Genomic DNA, 18,586 nt, shown 5'->3' on the forward strand with positions numbered 1-18,586 from the left:
AGGGAATTCATAGAGAATCCTGCCCTTGTCCTCATTTAGCCGGGGGACCACACTCCGCCTCAGCGGACACAGGCACCACTTCCTGCCACTGCCCTCCTGCCGCCTTCAGGGTGGGATCCCTTTGTCCACACTGACCCCGGTCCTCTCCAGTGGCGGAGCTGACTGCCTGGACACTGCCTGTGTCCCTGCCTTTCTCCAGCTGGACTGTGAGCTCCTGGTGGGCAGGGTGGGGCCTTTGTCACTGCTGCATCTCTGGAACCCAGCCCCAAGTGTCTCCTAAGGTGGCCCTGCCTGCAGGGGCCTGACCAGATCCCCTGATTGAAGTGCCTGCATCTCTGTTTTGCAGCGCATGGGAGCTGCTGCTGGGAAGAGGCCCCAGCCATCTCTGGTGTGGATGTGTGTGTCACTGGAGCCCATCCCGCTCATCAGGTCATCATGGACACCCACAGCCAGGAAAGGCTGAGCCCCGTGTCCTTAAAAGCAGGGGAGCTGGGAGAGGGAGACAGGCTCATGGTGGAGACAGAGCAGTGTCTTGGGATTCTTGCTCCTGTCCCCCGATTGCCCTGTCTACTTCTCAGTGGTCTCTGCCAAGCTGCTGTCTTCCTCTGGGCCTCTTCTGAAAGGTACTGCTCTCTTCCCACCTCCCAGGAACACTCAAGAGGAGGACAGTCAGCCAACGCTCCTTTTCCCCTACCGTTCTCAGGTCTGGATGGAGAGGTCATTCCTAAACTCAAACAATTTCCCATTGACAGGCCTTGGTCTGGTTTTGGTCCAGAAAATCGGGACACCCTCTCTGGTTCCTTTCAAGCCCAGCTCCCATATCCAGCTGATTCCAAATATGACCGCCAGTGTCCTTACTGAGAAACCATGTGTGACGTGGTTCCAAATCAACCAAGAGGTGCTCAGAGGAGCATCAGAGTTGAAGCTGTGTCCTAAACATGCTCTTGGGTGATGCTCCGTCAGGGCGAGGGGCCCGGACACCAGTGCTTCTCTCTCCTGACTCCACATCCCCAGCACCTTCCAACATCCGTGCCATGGCCGCCAGGGATCGCTGCCCCCTGAAGACACACCCAGGCCAGGACATGTGGTGGAGACTGGCACTATTTGTGAAGTCATTCATTATCCCAGGGACAAGTGAAACCTGTCCAGGGAAACCATACAGTGACTGATATCCCTGAGGGTGAGCCACGCCCTCCTCAGCATGGCACAGACTGGATAGACCTCAGAATCGGGAACCAGCAAAGTCCTGCCTGAGACTGACGTCCCTGAGCCCTGGGACATGTGCAGGGCCCGGAAGCCCAGCAAGGACAGAGAGCCACTCCTGAGCATGGCACACAGACCTCAAAAGTCCACTGCCGGATGAGAGCTCCCTTCCTCCTCGGAAAATATCCAAGCACACCTGCCCAGAATCTAATTGCTTTTGAATTTAGTAGAAATAAATTGCAGTTTAGAGAGAATAGGAAGGGGATGCACTTGCTTTGGCTTACTGAGGGAGGTGGGGTTACATTCGAGAAGACGGTTCTTCCCTAGAACACCTGAGAGGGTATGGATGGGCTTGAACCAGCTGCTGTCTCCACCAGAGCACATCCACCACGTCCTCTCTCCCAGGGTCATCTGTACCCTTCTACTTGGCCCATGGCCAGCATCCACTCCTTGTGAGGCCGCTTGTCCCACCAGGACAACACGGAACCCTCACAGGGACCCTGGCTCTGTGCAGGAGAGGAGGTCAGCCCCCCGCCCACCCCGTGTCTGCATCCTTGTCTGGGCACCACAGTGTGCTCTGAGCCTCGAGAGCTTGGGGCACTAGGTCTGCCTGCTGCTGCCAGTAGCCCACCCTCATTGGGGCTCAGGGGCTACCTGCAGAGCCCAGTGTGGCCTGACTCCTCTCCCCCCAACCAGGGGGCTCGCCTGGGGACACATCCTGTGGCTGCATTCTTTGGGAACACTTGCCATGGTGTGGTCACATATTTATCTGTGTGATTACTGGGCTGGCCCTGGCCTCTCCCACCAGCCAGGAGTCCTGCTCTGCTTGATGTTGAATCCTAAGTGACAAAGGCACAAGTGAAAAGGGCAAGTGCCTGTCACACAAACCTCCCCCTGCCAGCTGGGTCTTCCTGCAAACCAGGCACAAAGTCAAACCTTATCTGATGCCTGTCACCCTAGGCCACCTGAGACCTGAGCCCAGAGGTCAGGACGCCAAGTCCCCCAGGACTCATGAGCCCATGGTCACGCAGAGAGGAGCGGCAGAGCTGGCTCTGAAGCCCCACTTAGCATTCTCCCCGGCCCACACGGTGCAGGAATAGTGATGCGTTAAGGGGCTGAACCTGGGACCCCAGTTCCTCTGCCTCTGCTGTGTGGCCCAGTGGGTGACATGCTGGTTGTCTGCTCACTGGTCATCCATCCACTCGTCCAGCTCGGCCCCTGCTTTAGCTTGAGCACCCTCTTACCCTCGGTTCCAGCCATCTGGGCCACGCCCCACAGTTCCAGGGGTGGACACCTCCCTTCCGTGGCCTCGGCCAGGCCGGTCAGGGTGCAGCCTCGCCAGGCCTCCGAGCTGTGGGCTAAGACCATGGCCATTCGCTGCTGAGCGTGGTCCTGAGTCAGCCGTCCAGGCTTTCAGTCAGGAGAGTGAACACAGATTAAGGTATTTGGGGTTGGAGTCTTCTGTCCTTGTCTGTATGGAGGGGTCCTAAACAGATCCCCATGACCATTTCTAATCACTGTCCACAAATCGTGTTCCTGGGCCCCGCACTCCCCAAATGACAAGTCCACCAGGAAATATCTGAGAAAGGCTCGGGAAGCGTGCCCACGTAGTGCACCAGAGGAACACTGTGTCGGCCCTAGTGACGGGAGGAGGCTGAGCCCCACATGTCAACTGACTTCAGGCTTTCTCCACTTTAATGGCTAATCGAGCCCGTTGTGTGGGTCATCTGATTACCTAGAAATGGCTGTGACCAAATTAACTTTACTGAATGTAGTTCCCTATTGAGTGTCCACGGCCTCTTTCCTGACCAACCTGCATTTCCACGAGCTGCTCAGAGTCAATCCACCAGAGGCGGGTCTCTTCCCTATAAACCCACAGGCGAAATTCTGTCCCAAAATACAGCGTGGGAGTGGAATAAGAAACACTTGTCTAGAAGCCACATCTCTGACCAAGTCCAAGGAACTTGGCGCGCTCTCCCCTGAGAGAAGCTGTCTTCGAGCAACTTCCCTGGCTATTGTGGTCTCTGTCCCGAATGCCTGAAATTCATACATTTAGCTCAAAGAGTTTGAATGACGCTTGCCCACTCCTGTGTGCCCAGACGCTGACTTGTTAGAGGCAAAAGCTGTCTGTACTGTGTGCTTACGAAATGCAGGCTCTTTGTGCATTTAGGCCTCTCTTCCCAGTATTACCTTCTGAACCAGCGACTATTACATCCCTAGTCCAGGGAGGAGATGAGGCACAGAGGGATTGAGTATCCTGCCCAGAGTCACTCAGCTGGGAGGGAGGTGCTGGGACACCAGCCTGGCAAGGAGACTCAGGGTCCACACCCTTACCCATGATACCACCCGGCCCCCTGTGGTGGTCATGGTGCTGGACCTGGCTCCAGACTGGGCCCACCCTCCACCACCCCACCCACGATCCAGGGAAATTGGTTTAGTTTCTCCAAGCCAGGGCCCTCAGCCCTGGTGTGAGGTTCAAATGCAAAGATACACACAGTCTTCGTAAAGGGTGAAAAGTCAGAGGGAGGCCCAGCGGCGTTACTGCTGCAAGAAGTGCTACGTTTGTTTCTGTCTCAGGAGTGGCACCAGCCCTCCGTCCTGAGGTGGGGAGAGGACTGTGAGCCGCACAGGACCGGGGGGCCAGTTATCACACGTATTTGTTTTATTGAGAGGAAGGCATATGCTTGGTTACCAGGACATAACTGAATGCCTGTCTTCCCAGACCAGCAGGACACAACGTGACTGACTCTGGTGCTCCCCATCTGCCCCCTCTGACGGGGAGGGGGAGCTCCCCAGAGGAGCAGAATTTCTGGCTGTGACCTGTGCAGGCCCTTTGCTGCTGGTCAATATTTACACTCTCACCATGGAACATTATCCAGGGTAGACCGTATGCTAGGCGTGTTAGTCTGCTAGGGCTGCAGTCACAAAGTACCGCAGACGGGGTCTTAAACAACAGAAATTTATTCTCTCACAGCTGTGGGGGCCAGAAGTCCGAGATGAAGGTGTGGGCAGGGCCACGTCCCTCTGAAGGCGCTGGGGAAGGATCTGTTTCCGGCCTCTCTCCTGCCTTCTGGTGGTTCCGTGGCTTGTGGTAGCATCACTCCAGTCTTCAGGTGTTCTCCCTACGTGTGTCCAAATGTCCCCTTTGCAGAAGGACACCAGTCATATTGGATTAGGACCCACCCTACTCCAGTATAGGCTCATCTTAACTATTTACGTCTGTAATGACCTTGTTTCCAAGTAAGGTCACATTCTGAGGTACTACGGGTTAGGGCTTCAGCATATGAATTTTGGGGGGACACAATTCAACCAATGACACCCACCGAGAACATGGCGTACGCGCACTTCCCTGTCTCTCAGATAACTTCCCCGTTATCCTTGGCTGCAAACTGCCCATCTGAGGCCTTCTCCTTGCAACCCCGCAAACGGGAAGAGAGAAGATTAACCCATCAGCAGTACAAAGTCCACACGGTGACAGGTGACAGTAACTACCCCTCCCATGGGGTTGGTGTGAGGAAGCCTGAGCTCCCACCGGGCTCTGGCTTGTCCTGTCTCTGTGACTCGGGCAGCGCACAGGTATCTCTAGGCCTCTGCCTCCTCGTCAACAGAATGAGGTGGTGGTAAACCTTCTTTCTGGGATGCCACAAGGAGCAAATGGGATGATGGACATGAGAGTGACCTGTGAACTGCACCACGAAGCCCTGGATGCTTTGTTAGGATGAGCATGGGTGGCAGTAAGCAAGGGCATTGTGCCCACGTGTGAACGCTTCCCATCAACCCTGATAAAAATTCTCACAGGCTCTTGAGAAAGCAGGTGGGGCCAATCCTGCCTGTCACATTCGTCGGGTGAGAGAAGAGGGCACTATTGACTTGTGAACTTTGCACCCAGATCACTTTATCGTAATTCTTTCATTCTCATGTAGTTTGATCAATTTTTGGATATTATTCAGGTTTCCTTCCATAAAATCATTAGGACATAAAAATACACTGCACTATTTAAAAAGAGAATCTACTGTTGATACTTGAAAAGAAAAATCCTGCAGACTTTGCCAGCATTTGGGGACAGGCAGAGGGCTAGATGACGGAAGGTGGGCACTTCGCGAAGTCATCAAGAACAGCGGTGGGGTCAGGCCATCTTTCCGGGGCCCTCACTGTTCCAGGGGCTACCAGTTCCAAGAGGGGAGGGAGACAGACGACCAGATGACCAGATAAAGTGAGGAGCATGAACTTTAGTGGAGGGGTCATGGAGGCTCCACAGAGGAGGTGCCCTGCATGGGGAGGCAGTTCCAGGAGGAGGGACCCGGTTGCCACCAAGTATTTCCTGATGTGAGCTGCTGGGGTCATGAAAGAGCCTCCGGCCTAAGCAAAGACAGTGAGGCCCCAACCCCACAACGGTCAGAGCTGATACCTGACCACTTGGGACCCTTCACAAAAATGGCAACTTCATACGGCTCAACTAATACTGATTCCGGAAAAACTACAACCCCTTAAATTCTAATCCTTAGGCCCATATAATTTACCCCCATATAACGCAACGTGGTGCCGGGGCTCTCATCCCTAGAGCCCCCTGGAATCCCTGGAGCACCTGCACCTGGACCACACCAATTACACTGGGTGTCTGGAAGTGGGCCTGGGAAGGACTGCTTGCAGGCCGGCTAGCCTCTTGGTGTCTGTGATTTTCCGGGACGCCAGCTCCTGGTCCACCCATATCGAGCAGTGGCTGAGAAGCAGCGCGGGAGAGTGGCGGGGGTCAGGGGTTCAGCGGGGAGTCCTGACTCCTCTCCATGCCTCCTGGAGCCAGCTGCTTAGTCTGGGATCCTCCTTTGGAAACGGGGACAGAGGCACCGACCGACCCCGGAGGCCATCGTGAGCACCAGTGGAGATACGCAGGTGAAGCGCCAGCACAAAGCCCCTTCCCTTAGAGTGAATGAGTGCAAGCGGTGGGACGTGGGTCGCTGGGTGGACCCACAGGCGTGTACAACCTTCCCTACATTCGTCCTGCTGGAAGAAAACATCTCCGCCATCACTTCGGTTTCCAGCTTAGGGAAAACTGAGCGCCCCTTCTCCTTTTGTCTCCCACTCCATCCCTGCACAAACAGCCTTACACCTTCTTCCCTAGACGTATCACCGCCAGGACTCTAACCTGGCTCGTTAGGCACCCAGGAAGCTCAGCCCCACGCCCCGCGGCCTTGGCCCTCGGGTGGGGCTCTGCTTGTCGTACCTCACCACCTCGCCACAGCTCCTGCGCCCCCGCACTCGCTCACAGGGTTTGGAGAAGCCAGGGCAGGACTTGCCCACAGCCCGCCGCGTGGAGGGTCCCTCGTGCAGAGGGGCCGGGGGAGGGCAGGCCGCCACCTCCCTCCTGACCCTCGGGATCCTCCGGCATTGCTTCACCTTGCAGGGCCCTGGCCCTGGGTCCACAGTCGAGTGCGGGCCCTACTGAGGGCTTGAATTGGGAGGCTGGTTTTATTGAGGGGGCACACATTGGCAGGGTTAAGCCCCCTCATCCCCACGGGGAATCGCGCAAGATTTCAGCATTTTTAATGCTCTAAGAGACCGCCCAAGAGACGGCATAGTGGGTCGCACTGTGCACTGGTGGGGAAACTGAGGCTCGGACGAGCAAGGCGGGCGCCCAAGGTCACGCGGCCTCCGGAGCGGCGCGGGGCGCAAGTTTCAGAGTTGGGGCGCGGGCCGGGGCGCGCGCGTGGGCGGTGCGCGCCCAGGCCAGCGGCTCGGGGCTCGGCTGTCGCAGCGCGGCCGCCGGAGGGCCGCGGCCAGGCGCGGGCGGCGCCAGTGCGCAGGCGCGGCGGGCAGGAGGGGACGCGCTCGGGGCGCGCGCGCGGGCAGCCGGCGCCCCATCTCGGCCCGCCGCGCCCCGGCGCCTCGCCGCCCGCCGCCGCCCCGGCGCCCCGGCCGGCGAGGGCGCGCCCGCGGCCGCGGCCGCTGCATGGCGCTGGGATGGCGGGGGCGCCGCGCGGCCGAGGCGGCGGCGGAGGCGGAGGGGGCGCAAGCGAAGGCGGAGGGGGCGCGGGCGAGCCCGGGGGCGCTGAGCGGGCGGCCCGGCCGGGCGGCCGGCGCAGGCTGCGGGCGTGCGACGAGGAGTTCGCGTGCCCCGAGCTGGAGGCGCTGTTCCGCGGCTACACGCTGCGGCTGGAGCAGGCGGCCACGCTGAAGGCGCTGGCGGTGCTCAGCCTGCTGGCGGGCGCGCTGGCGCTGGCCGAGCTGCTGGGCGCGCCGGGGCCCGCGCCCGGCCTGGCCAAGGGCTCGCACCCCGTGCACTGCGTGCTCTTCCTGGCGCTGCTCGTGGTCACTAACGTCCGGTCGCTGCAGGCGCCCCAGCTGCAGCAGGTCGGCCAGCTCGCGCTGCTCTTTAGCCTCACCTTCGCGCTGCTCTGCTGCCCCTTCGCGCTCGGCGGCCCCGCCGGGGCGCACGCCGGGGCGGCGACGGTGCCGGTGACTGCCGACCAGGGTGTTTGGCAGCTCCTTTTGGTCACCTTCGTGTCCTATGCCCTGCTTCCTGTGCGCAGCCTGCTGGCCATCGGCTTCGGGCTCCTGGTGGCCGCCTCGCACTTGCTGGTCACCGCCACCTTGGTCCCCGCCAAGCGCCCACGTCTCTGGAGGACGGTAAGTGCCGCCGCGTGCCACCCATCCGGTCTGGGACGCACCTGCCCGGGAGGGAGTGGGGCGCTGGGAGCCAGGCGCAAACCTACCGATTGGGTAGGTGCGGAAACTGAGGCTTCGAATGGGGGTGGACGTTCAAGGTCACTCAGCGAGTTGGGAATGTACTGGCGGCTGGCACCCTGGGGTCGGGCTCTCTTCCGAGTTACAGGGCTCTCTTCCGAGTTACAGTCCACATAGTGGCCCTGGATGTGGAGTATGGAGACGGGAGATCGTGGAGAGGGCAAAGATTGGCCCAAGGTCAGGCAGCTGGTGAGCGGTCAAGCGGGGCCAGAGCCGGGTTTCGCCGCTCTTTGGCTGCACCCATCCCCGCAGGAGGGACGGAAAGTGGGCGCGGGGAGCGGCCCCGGGTGGGCAGGGTTCCTCGCCGGCTTGCGCACAGCCCTGGTCTCCTCTCCTTTGCGCCTGGAGCGGGTGCGGGGCTCTCGAGTCCCCCTCCCAGCCCTCCAGCCCCAGGGGATGTGAGGAGGGGGAAAAGACTTTGGTCTCCTCTAGTCGCCCTGGCATCCCTTGTGGACCTGCCTTGGGTCCAGAAGGACAGAGTTTGCCAAGGTCGCACAGGGCTCTGGTCTCTACCGCCCCCGCTCCGCCGCGGCCCCGACCCCAGCTCGCAGCGCCCGAACTTTGTCACTGTCTTGTGGGCCGGGTGGGCGAGACGGTGGCGAGGACAAGGACCATGCGCTTCCCGCGGCTCCGCCCCGGAGCCTGGAGGCGGATGTCTTTGCCGCGTGGGGCTTTCCGAGCTTCTCGCGCAGCGCAGCTCAGTGCACCCGGCTTGGAGGGCGCTGAGAGAGGGTTTGGTTTCTGCCTCTGGCTGCATTTTGGCAGGAGGGTGGCGGACCCGGATCGGGGAGCCCCGGGGAAGGGAAGGCGGCAGATGAAGGAGATGGGGGCGACAAAGGGAAACTGGACAACTGGCGGGGGTGATGGAAGTAAGACAGCTGGGGTGTGAGGGGACCGAGGGCCCCCACCCAAGGACCGAGGGGCGTACCCCCAGATGGTCATGCCCTGGATGCACATGGTCACAGGGGCCATGGGACACACAGGCCAGAGCCATGGCTAGAGCTGCCTTTTAGGGCCCAGAAAGGCCAGCATGTGCTGGGGGCTGGGAGAGGTGGAAGAAGGTGTGTGTGGAGAGGAGCCAGAGAGGGGCGGCAGAAGAGAGGAAGAGGAGTAGGAGTGAAGGCCAGAGACAGAGATGGACTAGGCGGAGATAAAGGCGGAGAGACAGGGAAAAGGGCCAGCCGGCTGCATGCCCAGGGAGGGGGGCTCACAGGGAAGGGAAGACAGAGGGGGAGGGGAGGGGTCTCTAGCAGGCCTCCTGCTTTGCATCCTGTGAGGGCAGGTGGGCCTTGCTTGACCTTCTGGGTGGGGGGGGGCGCTCCTGTACCTCTCCCCCTACAGCCTTCCCATCTGTTGTGTGTTTGGCCCCCACAGCTGGGTCCTCACAGCCAGGACCACCTCCCTACCAGGACCAGTAGGCAGGCCCAGATACCAGGTCAGCTCTGGATGAGAGGGGCCTGAGCTGACCTGGACAGGCTGGGGCGCAGGCAACACTGAGTTCTGGTGTGCCGCGAGTTCAGCTGGTTCAGTGAAAGGCTGTACTATTGTCTTCTTTTTAAATAATGAATGTTGTATGATAGCCTCCAGTCATTCCTTTTAAAGAATTAAAAGATTTAGGGCCGGCCCCATGGCTTAGCGGTTAGGTGCGCGTGCTCCGATGCTGGCGGCCTGGGTTCCGACCCTGAGCGCGCACCGACGTGCCGCTTCTCCGGCCATGCTGAGGCCGCGTCCCACATACATCAACTGGAAGGATATGCAGCTATGACATACAACTATCTACTGGGGCTTTGGGGGGGAAAAAAAAAGAATTAAAAGATTTAAAGAGAGAGAGGAGAGAGTCTGTACAGGTGCCTTGGGCACAGAGAGCTCGGTCCCCCCCACCCCAGGATAAGATGAGCCCCTGTATTCCAGCGGGAGGGAGCCCATCCTGGGAGAACAGATTCTTAGGGAGCTGATATCTGGGGTTCACTGCTACTAGCTGTGACTCCCTGGGCAATGCAGACCCTTCCCTTGCTGAGCCTCAGTTTCCCCGCCTGAATAAAGGGGGGAAGTGGTGTGGTGAAGATGAAAAGTTCATATGGGAAAAGCACATACTTGAAATCTCCTGCCACTTCTAAATCCTTTTGACTTCTTCAGAATGTTCGAATTCAAGTCCACCTGTCGCTATGGGTGGTGGCGATATTGACAGATAGATGGGGATGGATGCAGAGAAACATATGGTGAGGGGACTGGACGACACCTCAGGGATTCTCCCTCTCAATTAGAAAATTCTGGGAGTCTGTGACCCTGTCTTTAATGAGCTCTGCAACTTGGTACTTGACACGAGTGGGGAAGATGGCACCCACATTCACAAAGCATGTCCATTGCTGCCCACTGTTTCACCACCTCCCTGCCTTCCTGCAGTGCAGTCACCTGCTGACAGCGCCAATTCCTCGGGATCCAGTTTGGGGCAGGCAGAAGCTGGTGCAGGGTATGGGGTAGATGCCCAGGAGACGCTCAAGGACTGGATGCATGAGGCAGTCTGTGCAGGGGTGTTGCCTTTGCTGCATACGCGCCGTGTGTCATGGGCCCGCTGGAGAAAGCGTGCTCTGGAGGACTGAGACTGGGGTTCGAGTGTGGGCTCCCAGGGCCTCTGCCCCTCCGCAGGGAGGCTCTTGAGGTTTCCTGCATCAATCCCATGCGGCCCTGGTGTGTGGGGTGCTGGGGATGCGGTCCATGTGCTTTGGGGCTCTGTCGCTGGGGCCTGAGAGCACGCAGAAAGCCGGGTGCATGACTGACTGCACAGTTGACATTCAGGGGGTAATGCTCTGCCCTTCCCCAGGAGGGAGGGTGTGCCTGATGCTGTTCTCCTCTAGGGTAGAAAGGGTTTAGGGGAAATGGCCCTATTCCCACCCAGCCCAGCACTGAGGAGCAGCCCCACAAATATAGACCAGACTAGGTCTCCCCTTCCCAGTCCCTTGCTCTCGGTCCACTGGCTGTACCTAAACTAAATACAATAACTCGTTTTTATTTAACTGATGTGTCAGAACTGAAGGCATCATGTTCAAGAACACCCAGGCCTGCTCAGAGGCAGCAGCAGGGGGAAGGCCAGGCCAGGGTGGGCCGGAGAGCGTGGTGAGCGCTGCAGCCTGGGGGGCCTGGGGTATGAGATGGGGAGGCAGGAGGGGGAGACGCCAGATACAGGACCTGAGCTCTCTTGTGGTGGCACTCACCGATTTACAGAGCCTTCAGGAGCCCAGCTTGGGGAGCAGGGCACAGGCTCAGGGACTGGGGGCAGTGGTGGGGAAGTAGAGTTGGGGTGCTCATGCGAAGGGAGTGAAGGTCCTTGCTGGGAGTGCTGGTGGAGGAGGGCATCTCTGGAGAAGGGCCACCTGGGCAGCTCACCTGCTGGCTCAGGGTGCCAGCCCACAGGGTGACCCCTCCTGCCCTGCCGCTCATGTGCCTGGGGTGTGCGGCCTCCGCCAGCCCAGAGCTTCCCCGCTGTGGGGCCTCTCTCCTCACAGCCCCAGATGCCCACTTCTTGGCCAGGGGGGTCAGGATCCCTGTATTTGGACGTAGCAAGGGTCCACTGCAGTGTGTTTCCAATTTGGTTGCCTATCAACGTCAGTGAAATATGTTCCGTTCCTGAAAGTTTGAACCACAGGCTGCATAACAGAAATCACGACTGTTGCGAGGAGTGAGAGCTGCCTGGAATTCCCTGCCCTCCCCTCCTCTCCCCCCTTGTCTGAGCTCCTGCTGGGAACCCAGCGCTGGCAGGCTGAGAGCAATGTAACCGCTCTCAGAACCACCGGCCAGCTGATGTGCGCCCAGAGTGGGCCCAGGGGTGCGCTGTCCGCGGCTGCCCACCCGGGCTGCGCTCCCCGCTGCCACTCCGCCTGGGCGCACGCGGTGCCCACCACCCCACTCCTCTCCTCCTCTTCCTGATTCAAGGCGGCCCTATAGAGTCCCTCCGGATACCTGTGCTCCTCCCCCAGCGCGGCCCTCCCCCTGCTGCCCCGCCCCCAGTCGCCCTCTCCTAGTTCCGGGTGTCTCCCCCACTAACGTCTCCCCCACTGGCCCCCTTCCCTGCTTGCCCTCTGCCCCATCCCCCAGAGGCCCCTCCTCCTCCAGCTGGTTCTTCTCTTGCTGGAGAAGAACCTGGACCCCCTGGGCACGCCCAGCTCCGTCTCCCCGCCGCCCTGCTCCTCAGCCGGCCCCTCTCCCCGCTGGGCTCCTCCTTCTCCAGCAGGGCTCTGCTGGACCCCTCCCCAGGCTGGGCCCCTTCTCTCCTGCTTGCACCTTCCTCCCCCTACCCTGCCCTTCTGGGCTCTGTCACCCTTCTGCTCACCTGCTTATGCGGTCCACCTGCTTGGGCTGACCCACTGCTTCCCTGGTGGACGCTGGAACAGGGAGGGAGACAGGGGTTCCTCCTGGGGCAGGCTGGGCTGTGTGAAGGTGGAGCGTGGGCTTCCCTGCTGTGGTGAGGGGTGACCCTGCATGCAATCTCTTTGTCCTTGGCTGGACACCCTTTCCCTAGGCCTCTGGTCACTGGCAGGGCTCAGCCCCCACCGCTCCTGCTCTTATAGCCTCTGGCTTCCTATCCCACTGCACATTTACAGCCCTGGCTGCTCCCTGAGCTCCAGGTGCATGTCAGGTGCCTCCTCGAGGCCTCCAGGTCCATGTCCAGTGGGCATCCCGCAGGGACCACCTGGTTCCCGGGACCGGCGCCATCAGCCTCCTGCCTGCCTGGGTGGTTCCCCCAGTTGTCTCCCCACCACCTGGTCATTTCCCTCAGCCTCCTGTCATCCTCCCTCCAAGGCAGCTGGTTCTAATTTTAAAAAGCATCCGGAATCGCCCACATCAGGGCATCAGGACTTAGGATGAGGGGAAATGGGGCCTGGAAGGTCAGGGAGGATTGTTCAGGCATCCCGCGGGCTCCCACCTGCTCTCCTCTGGGAGGTCCTCTGGGCCCGGGCTTCTCTCTGCTGCCCCAGGATGTGCCAGGTAGGAGTTCTGCTCCCACGGTCCCCTGGGCTGTCTGTGTGCTTGGAGTCCAGTCCTGCTGATGGACCTGGCAGAGGGGCTGGGATGAGCTGGAGCAGATACGAAGCATCTGCGGCTGCTTGGTCTGTGGCACCTTCTCTGGATAGTTCTGTGATCCACACTGGGGTGCCAGCCCCTGAGCTGGGGGCTGGGGACACAGTGGGACCCTGTCCTCCGGTAAGCTACAGTCTGTGGGGAGACCCCAGTCAACAACTGGGACCACAGTCTGTGCCTGGGGTAGGGACGTGTGAACCTCAGAGGCGTATATAGGGGACAAGGCAGATGGGGCTCAGGGCAGCTTCCTGAGGACAAGATGCTCCAGCCAAGATACTGGATGAGGCCCAGGGCTGCTGGGTCTGGGGGGGCATCCCTCAAAGTCCTGGGGGCTGCAGGTGCTGGCTGAGGGCTAAGAGGGGACAGAGAGAGGGAGGAGGGGGTGTTGGGGGGGAGGCCCCTGGATTGCGGGCCACAAGGAGCATTTGCCCTTTCTTCTGAAAACATTGCCAGCGCCCGGAAGGATAGTAAGCAGAGGAGGGCTCTGATCAGTCTTCTGATTGGAGGTCCCTGGGGTGCAGTGGGGAGCATGGGTCACACGGAAGCAGAAGAAAGCATGGGGAGGTGACTGCCCTGGGTGGAAGCCTCCTCCCGGCTGGCTGGTGTGGCCAAATGTCTGCTTGCCACTATCCCTACCTGCTGTCAGAGCTGCCGGCCTGCCTTCCGGGGACTCATGATGGTTTTCGGGCGATGTCCTTCTCCTGTCACCTCTCTGAGGTCCAGAAGGCCTGGGTTCAGCTCCTGGTTTGACGGGTAACCTGCACTGTGTTCCTGCAGGCACGGAGCCCAGAAACTTTCTCAGACCATTTTCCTACTCAGGTGGGGATGGGTGGGCTTGTGAGGTTGGTGGAACTCCCAGTGCTGCAGGGGCTCCGCTGCTAGCTGTGGGGCCTTGGGCAGGGGACTCCCTGCCATACCTTGGTTTTCTCCAAGGTTGCTCCCATGGTATTGTAGGGGCAGATGCATCCTTGGGTACCCCTCCCGTCCCCTATTCCCCCGTTACGGGGCCAGCACTCAGCAAAGTGGCAGCTGCCTCTTGTTGTCACTAATTGGTTGTAGCCTGTGACCTATGAGTTTTCTCTGACTCAGGGAACCCATGTCTAGTCGTGGTCAAATGTTGGAAAAGATGCCCCGGATGCTGGTGGCAGGCAGTCTGTCCAGACTGATGTCTTCTGCATGTTTTCCGTCACTTCTGGCCAGTTGTGCTTTTGGGAGCACTACTGTAGCCCTGTCCAGCCAGAGGGAGGCCTGTGTCCGTTGGGGAGGCTGGCCTCCTCGGGTGGGGCTCCACTTGTCCATATGCCGGGCTGGGCAGGGGGCATGAATTTGGACGGGAAAGGCAGCATGGCAGCCCAGCAGCCTGGGTGAGCCTGGTGGGCAAGACCCTGTTCCCCACCCACCAGCTGCAGGCACCTCAGCTTACACGGAGGGGCTGAGCCAGGAAGACAGAAAAGACCTTTCCCGCCCTCAAGTGCTGGCTTCTACCACATCTGAGAAGGTGTCACATATGCCCCTCGTCTCTCTCACACACACATATGTTCATTACACACGCATGTGCACACACATACTGTCACATACTCGTGTGCACACACAAACACATGCAGACACTCACGTGCTCTCACACACACACACATACACTCACACACTTGCAGACACGTTCATGCATGCTTACACAACGCACTTTTATTAGTATTACTACTTTTTCAGGTGGACACATTGTCCTCGTCTGAGGGAAATGGGGCTGGGCAAGGGGTGGCAGAGGCCCAGCGTGGGGCCCAGCTTCTGCCCCTCCAGCCCTGAGACCTTGGGCAACCTCAAGACCTGCCCATGAAGTGAGACCAGCCCCAGGCCTTGCCTGGATGGGGAGGTCAGGTGGAGAGGCCGTGCACGTGGGACTGAGAGCTATGGGGATGAGTGATGAGGGCCAGGACTCTCTCTCCTCTCCATCTTCTTTGTGTGTGCAGTCAGGCAGGGCCAGGCCACGCTTCCTCAGGCTCATGTCCGTCACCTCCCCACGTGTGGGGCGCAGGGTGGGGCCAGTTCCGCCTACCCCCATCCACGGCAGGTTGCCCCTCACTGCCCGTATCTGTATCCCTCCTGTCCTCGACCTCCCTCCCTTGGATCCTCCTCTGTGCCCTTGAGCCCTTGACCTTGTCTTCCTGGATTGGAAGGCGGCAGGACCTGCTTTGATCTCTGAGCTGCAGTGTTCACGCTGCCTCCAACTCAAGGCTGGGAGGAGAGCTTGGAGTTGGTGGGAGCAGAGCTTTTTGCTTCTCAGTGCTCTGGGCAGGACTGTGCAGAGCCTGGACATAGTTCTTGGGGTGGGACCTTTGTGTGTGCACATGCATGTGTGCATGTATATGTGTGCACATGTGTGTGAGCAAGTGTGCATGCATTTGGCTGTGTGTGCATGCCTGTGAGCGTGCATATGTATGTGTGCACACACGTGTGCGCATACATGTGAGCACATGTGTATATGTGTGCATGCTCATGAGAACATGTATATTTATGCACACGTGCTAATGTGTGTGCATGTGCATGACTGTGTGGATGTGTGCATGCACATTTGTGCATGTTTATATGTGTGCACAAGTGGTTGCACATGTATATTCATGCGTGCACATGTGCATGCATACTTATGTGCATGAGTGTGTTCATGCATGTGTGTGAGTGTCTGTGCACGCGTTGGAACATTCAGAGGTCCCAGTCCCATCCTAGACGTGCAGTGTCTAGATCTCTGGGTTTGAGGCGTCCCACTGTCCTCTCAGAATCCGGGACAAACCCTGTGCCAGGCTTGGTGCAGGGTCTGTGTCCTGAGGGCTCACAGCCTGGGTAGCAGGGACATGAGCCGGGTGATCTTGTGTCCACGTCTGGAGTGAGGAGCATGCTCTGTGGTGGGCAGTGGGGCTGGGAGGGGAGCCTGTCTGAGTGGGCACAGCCCTTGGCAATCCTATCGGAAGTGGGGCTGCTGTAGGCCCAGACTCAGGGCATCCTGGCCGTGCTACTGAGGCACGCCAGGTGAGGGACCCTGATGTGGGGAAACAGGATGCCCAGGTGAGGGTCTTAGGTGCAGGGAGACAGGACGCTCATCCAGGTGAGGAACCCCAGGGACAGAACTCCTGCCTGTGGTGTAGATTGCTAGGCTCTCCCCTCCTGCCCCCCGCGCCCTGCAGAGGGGGATGTCCTTGCCCATGGGATGTTCCGAATCTGAAGGCAACTCTCTGTTTTGGTTCTAAAATACAGAGCAGTTGTATCAGGTCCAGCATCTCCTTTGTTGAAGTGAACTCTTCGGCCTTTTGGAAGTGGCCTCGGCTTGGCCTGAGGAAATGCAGGTGTGCCTGTGAGAGGGCGGGCTCTTGTGTCAACTGCTGCAGTGCCCTTCTCTAGGTGACATGGCTCAGCTGGGCACTATCATGTGCGCCACTTATGGTGCACACCTGCTCAGGTGCCCTGGCTTCCTGTGAGCACAGCTGCCTCTGTTGGATGGACAAGGTGTCATTGCTCACACAGTGGCCCATGTGGGGCCTGAGGCGCCACATATCCAAATTTGGGAACATCAGATGTAGCACTCAATGAGGAGAAGGGCCGTCCACAGCAGGGCCTGCCTGTCCACATCAGGCTGTGCCTGGGATCCTGGCACTCCTCCTACTGTCTGACCTGACCCTGTTCTCAGGCTGGCCCTCCCACTTGACCTTGTGTCGCTGTATGTGGTCCTGCTAGCTCCTCCCTGGCAGCTGCCCAATAAGCCCGTGTGATACTGTTTTTTTCCAAGAGTGCCTCCCACATCTGCACTGGCAGCCTTGTGCCACATCTGAGTGAGGGCATCTGCTCTGGAGCATTCTGCTGCTGCTGGGTAAAGGTGATCAAGAGCATTCTGGAGGAGGGGGTGTGGGGTCATCATGAGCCTAGTGCTGGAGTGATGCTGAGTGATGACCTTCTCTGAAATCGTTAGTGTGTATTTCGTGGTGCCTTTGCCTAGTTTCCCTTATGAGAGAAACATTCTTTTGTTAAGAGAATGCGTTGCCTTCCTCAATCAACCATGGCCTCAAAAGGGATCTGAAATGCTTGCTCATTGAACTTGTTTTCTGAGATGGCTGTTTTCTCAAACACTGCATGCCCTGCTGCGTGGATGGCTAGCTCAGTGACCACGTTTTAGAAATCACTGGTTTAGCCGTAGGATTTTGAAACATCCTGATACTTTATTTTAAAACAAATCTTCACTTGCAGATATCACAAATGTTTCCTGGGCATTGACCATGTTGCTGGGGGGACCCCATGGGTGGGACCCTTTTCTAAAGCCCAGTTTGCTCAACCTTCAGAAATGGGCAATGATGTGAGAGCCTGTTTGGGGCTAGAGTCGGTGTCCAGGGTCTAAAGGTGAACGGAGGTGTTGAAACATAGCAGGTACTGTGGATGGGTGGGTGGGGACCCAGAGGCACATTGGTTATGCCGTCCAAGGTGGGCGTGTTTGTGCCTCAACTAGCCTTTCCGGGAGGCACAGACGGTCACTTCGCCATCGGTCACCCACTGGGCAGGGGCGTGCGTAGCTGCCCGTCGTTGATGGAACTGTCCTGGGTGCTCTGCCGCGTGGGGACTTAATCTGTCTTCCTAACGCCACTGCCCTTGTGTTCCTCTCTCTCTCCTGATGGCATCAGCGTATCAGCCTCTCCGAACATGCTCTCCCCTTGCCCTCTGATCTGAAGAGGGAGAGTCCTGGCTTGCTTGGAGGGGGGCTGTGCCCCAGCAGATGAGTGAGCTGGAGTTGCTGCACGAGGGCCCCGACACCAGGAGGTGCCCTAGAATGAAGATCCAAGGGTTCCATCAGAAATGTCACAGCTCCCCCTGGGAATCTGCCCCCAGGTGTGGCGACCACAGCCTGGGTGGTTCAGCTTCAGGGTGCTGGAAACCCCACGGCAGGAGCTCGTGAGAGCCCGTTGCATTCTTTTTTTTGTTTACAATTTGTTTTTATTTGAATTATGGAAACTTCAGACATACACAAGAGTAGAGAGACCGGCACGATGATTTCTTGGGTACCAGCCCCGAGCACCAACAGTTATCAACATTCTGCCATTCTTCTTGCAAATGCTGCTGTTCCTAAAACACTTGTATTAATTCGAAAACAGAGAGCTAACAAGCAATTATGTGAATTTAAAAACACACTTGTGAGTGATGTTGAAAAACCAGCCACGCTTTAAAGAATGACATGCTGCACCTCCCAGCCAGCACACACACTCAGTGGCAGGGCCGGGCGGGCCCCACTCCAGGCGCTGCCCGGGAGGTGAGAGGGAGCCCGATGGGTCATGGGGCCTGGCCCACAGACCAAACCCACAGAGACTTTGCAAGGCTGGGGGGCCCTGCGTGGATTTACCAACCGGAATGTATGCAGTGAGGTGCGGGGGCAGTTGTGTGCGGGCCTCAGCTCCGTCTTTGTCCTGTGGCCAAACTGCTCTCTGTGAGTGTGAGAAGGCCTTCCTCAGAGCACACCTCGTGTCTGCACACCTGTGCACTCCTCCGCAGGAGAGTCTGGTCTGGAAAGCTGTCTCCGGGGCTGGTTCTGTCATTCTTA

General features: G+C 58.8%; 1 protein-coding gene across 5 annotated transcripts in view; it reads left to right on the forward strand.

Moving 5' to 3' along the window:
* Positions 1–7,146: 7,146 nt before the first annotated feature.
* ADCY1 (adenylate cyclase 1) overlaps positions 7,147–18,586 on the forward strand; it is a 156,137-nt gene continuing 144,697 nt past the window's right edge. For 4 of the 5 annotated variants that reach the window (XM_087430283.1, XM_087430309.1, XM_087430324.1 and 1 more), the window contains exon 1: positions 7,147–7,827. In XM_087430283.1, the coding sequence (XP_087286409.1) occupies positions 7,162–7,827 (666 nt within the window). In that variant the 5' untranslated portion in view covers positions 7,147–7,161. Of the gene's footprint in view, positions 7,828–8,049; positions 8,122–18,586 lie in introns of those variants that run through there. The other variant, XM_087430407.1, reaches the window with a different exon arrangement.

Source organism: Ceratotherium simum, chromosome 1, assembly GCF_057802395.1.
Source record: "Ceratotherium simum simum isolate JZ-2026a chromosome 1, ASM5780239v1, whole genome shotgun sequence".
Classification (NCBI taxonomy): domain Eukaryota; kingdom Metazoa; phylum Chordata; class Mammalia; order Perissodactyla; family Rhinocerotidae; genus Ceratotherium; species Ceratotherium simum.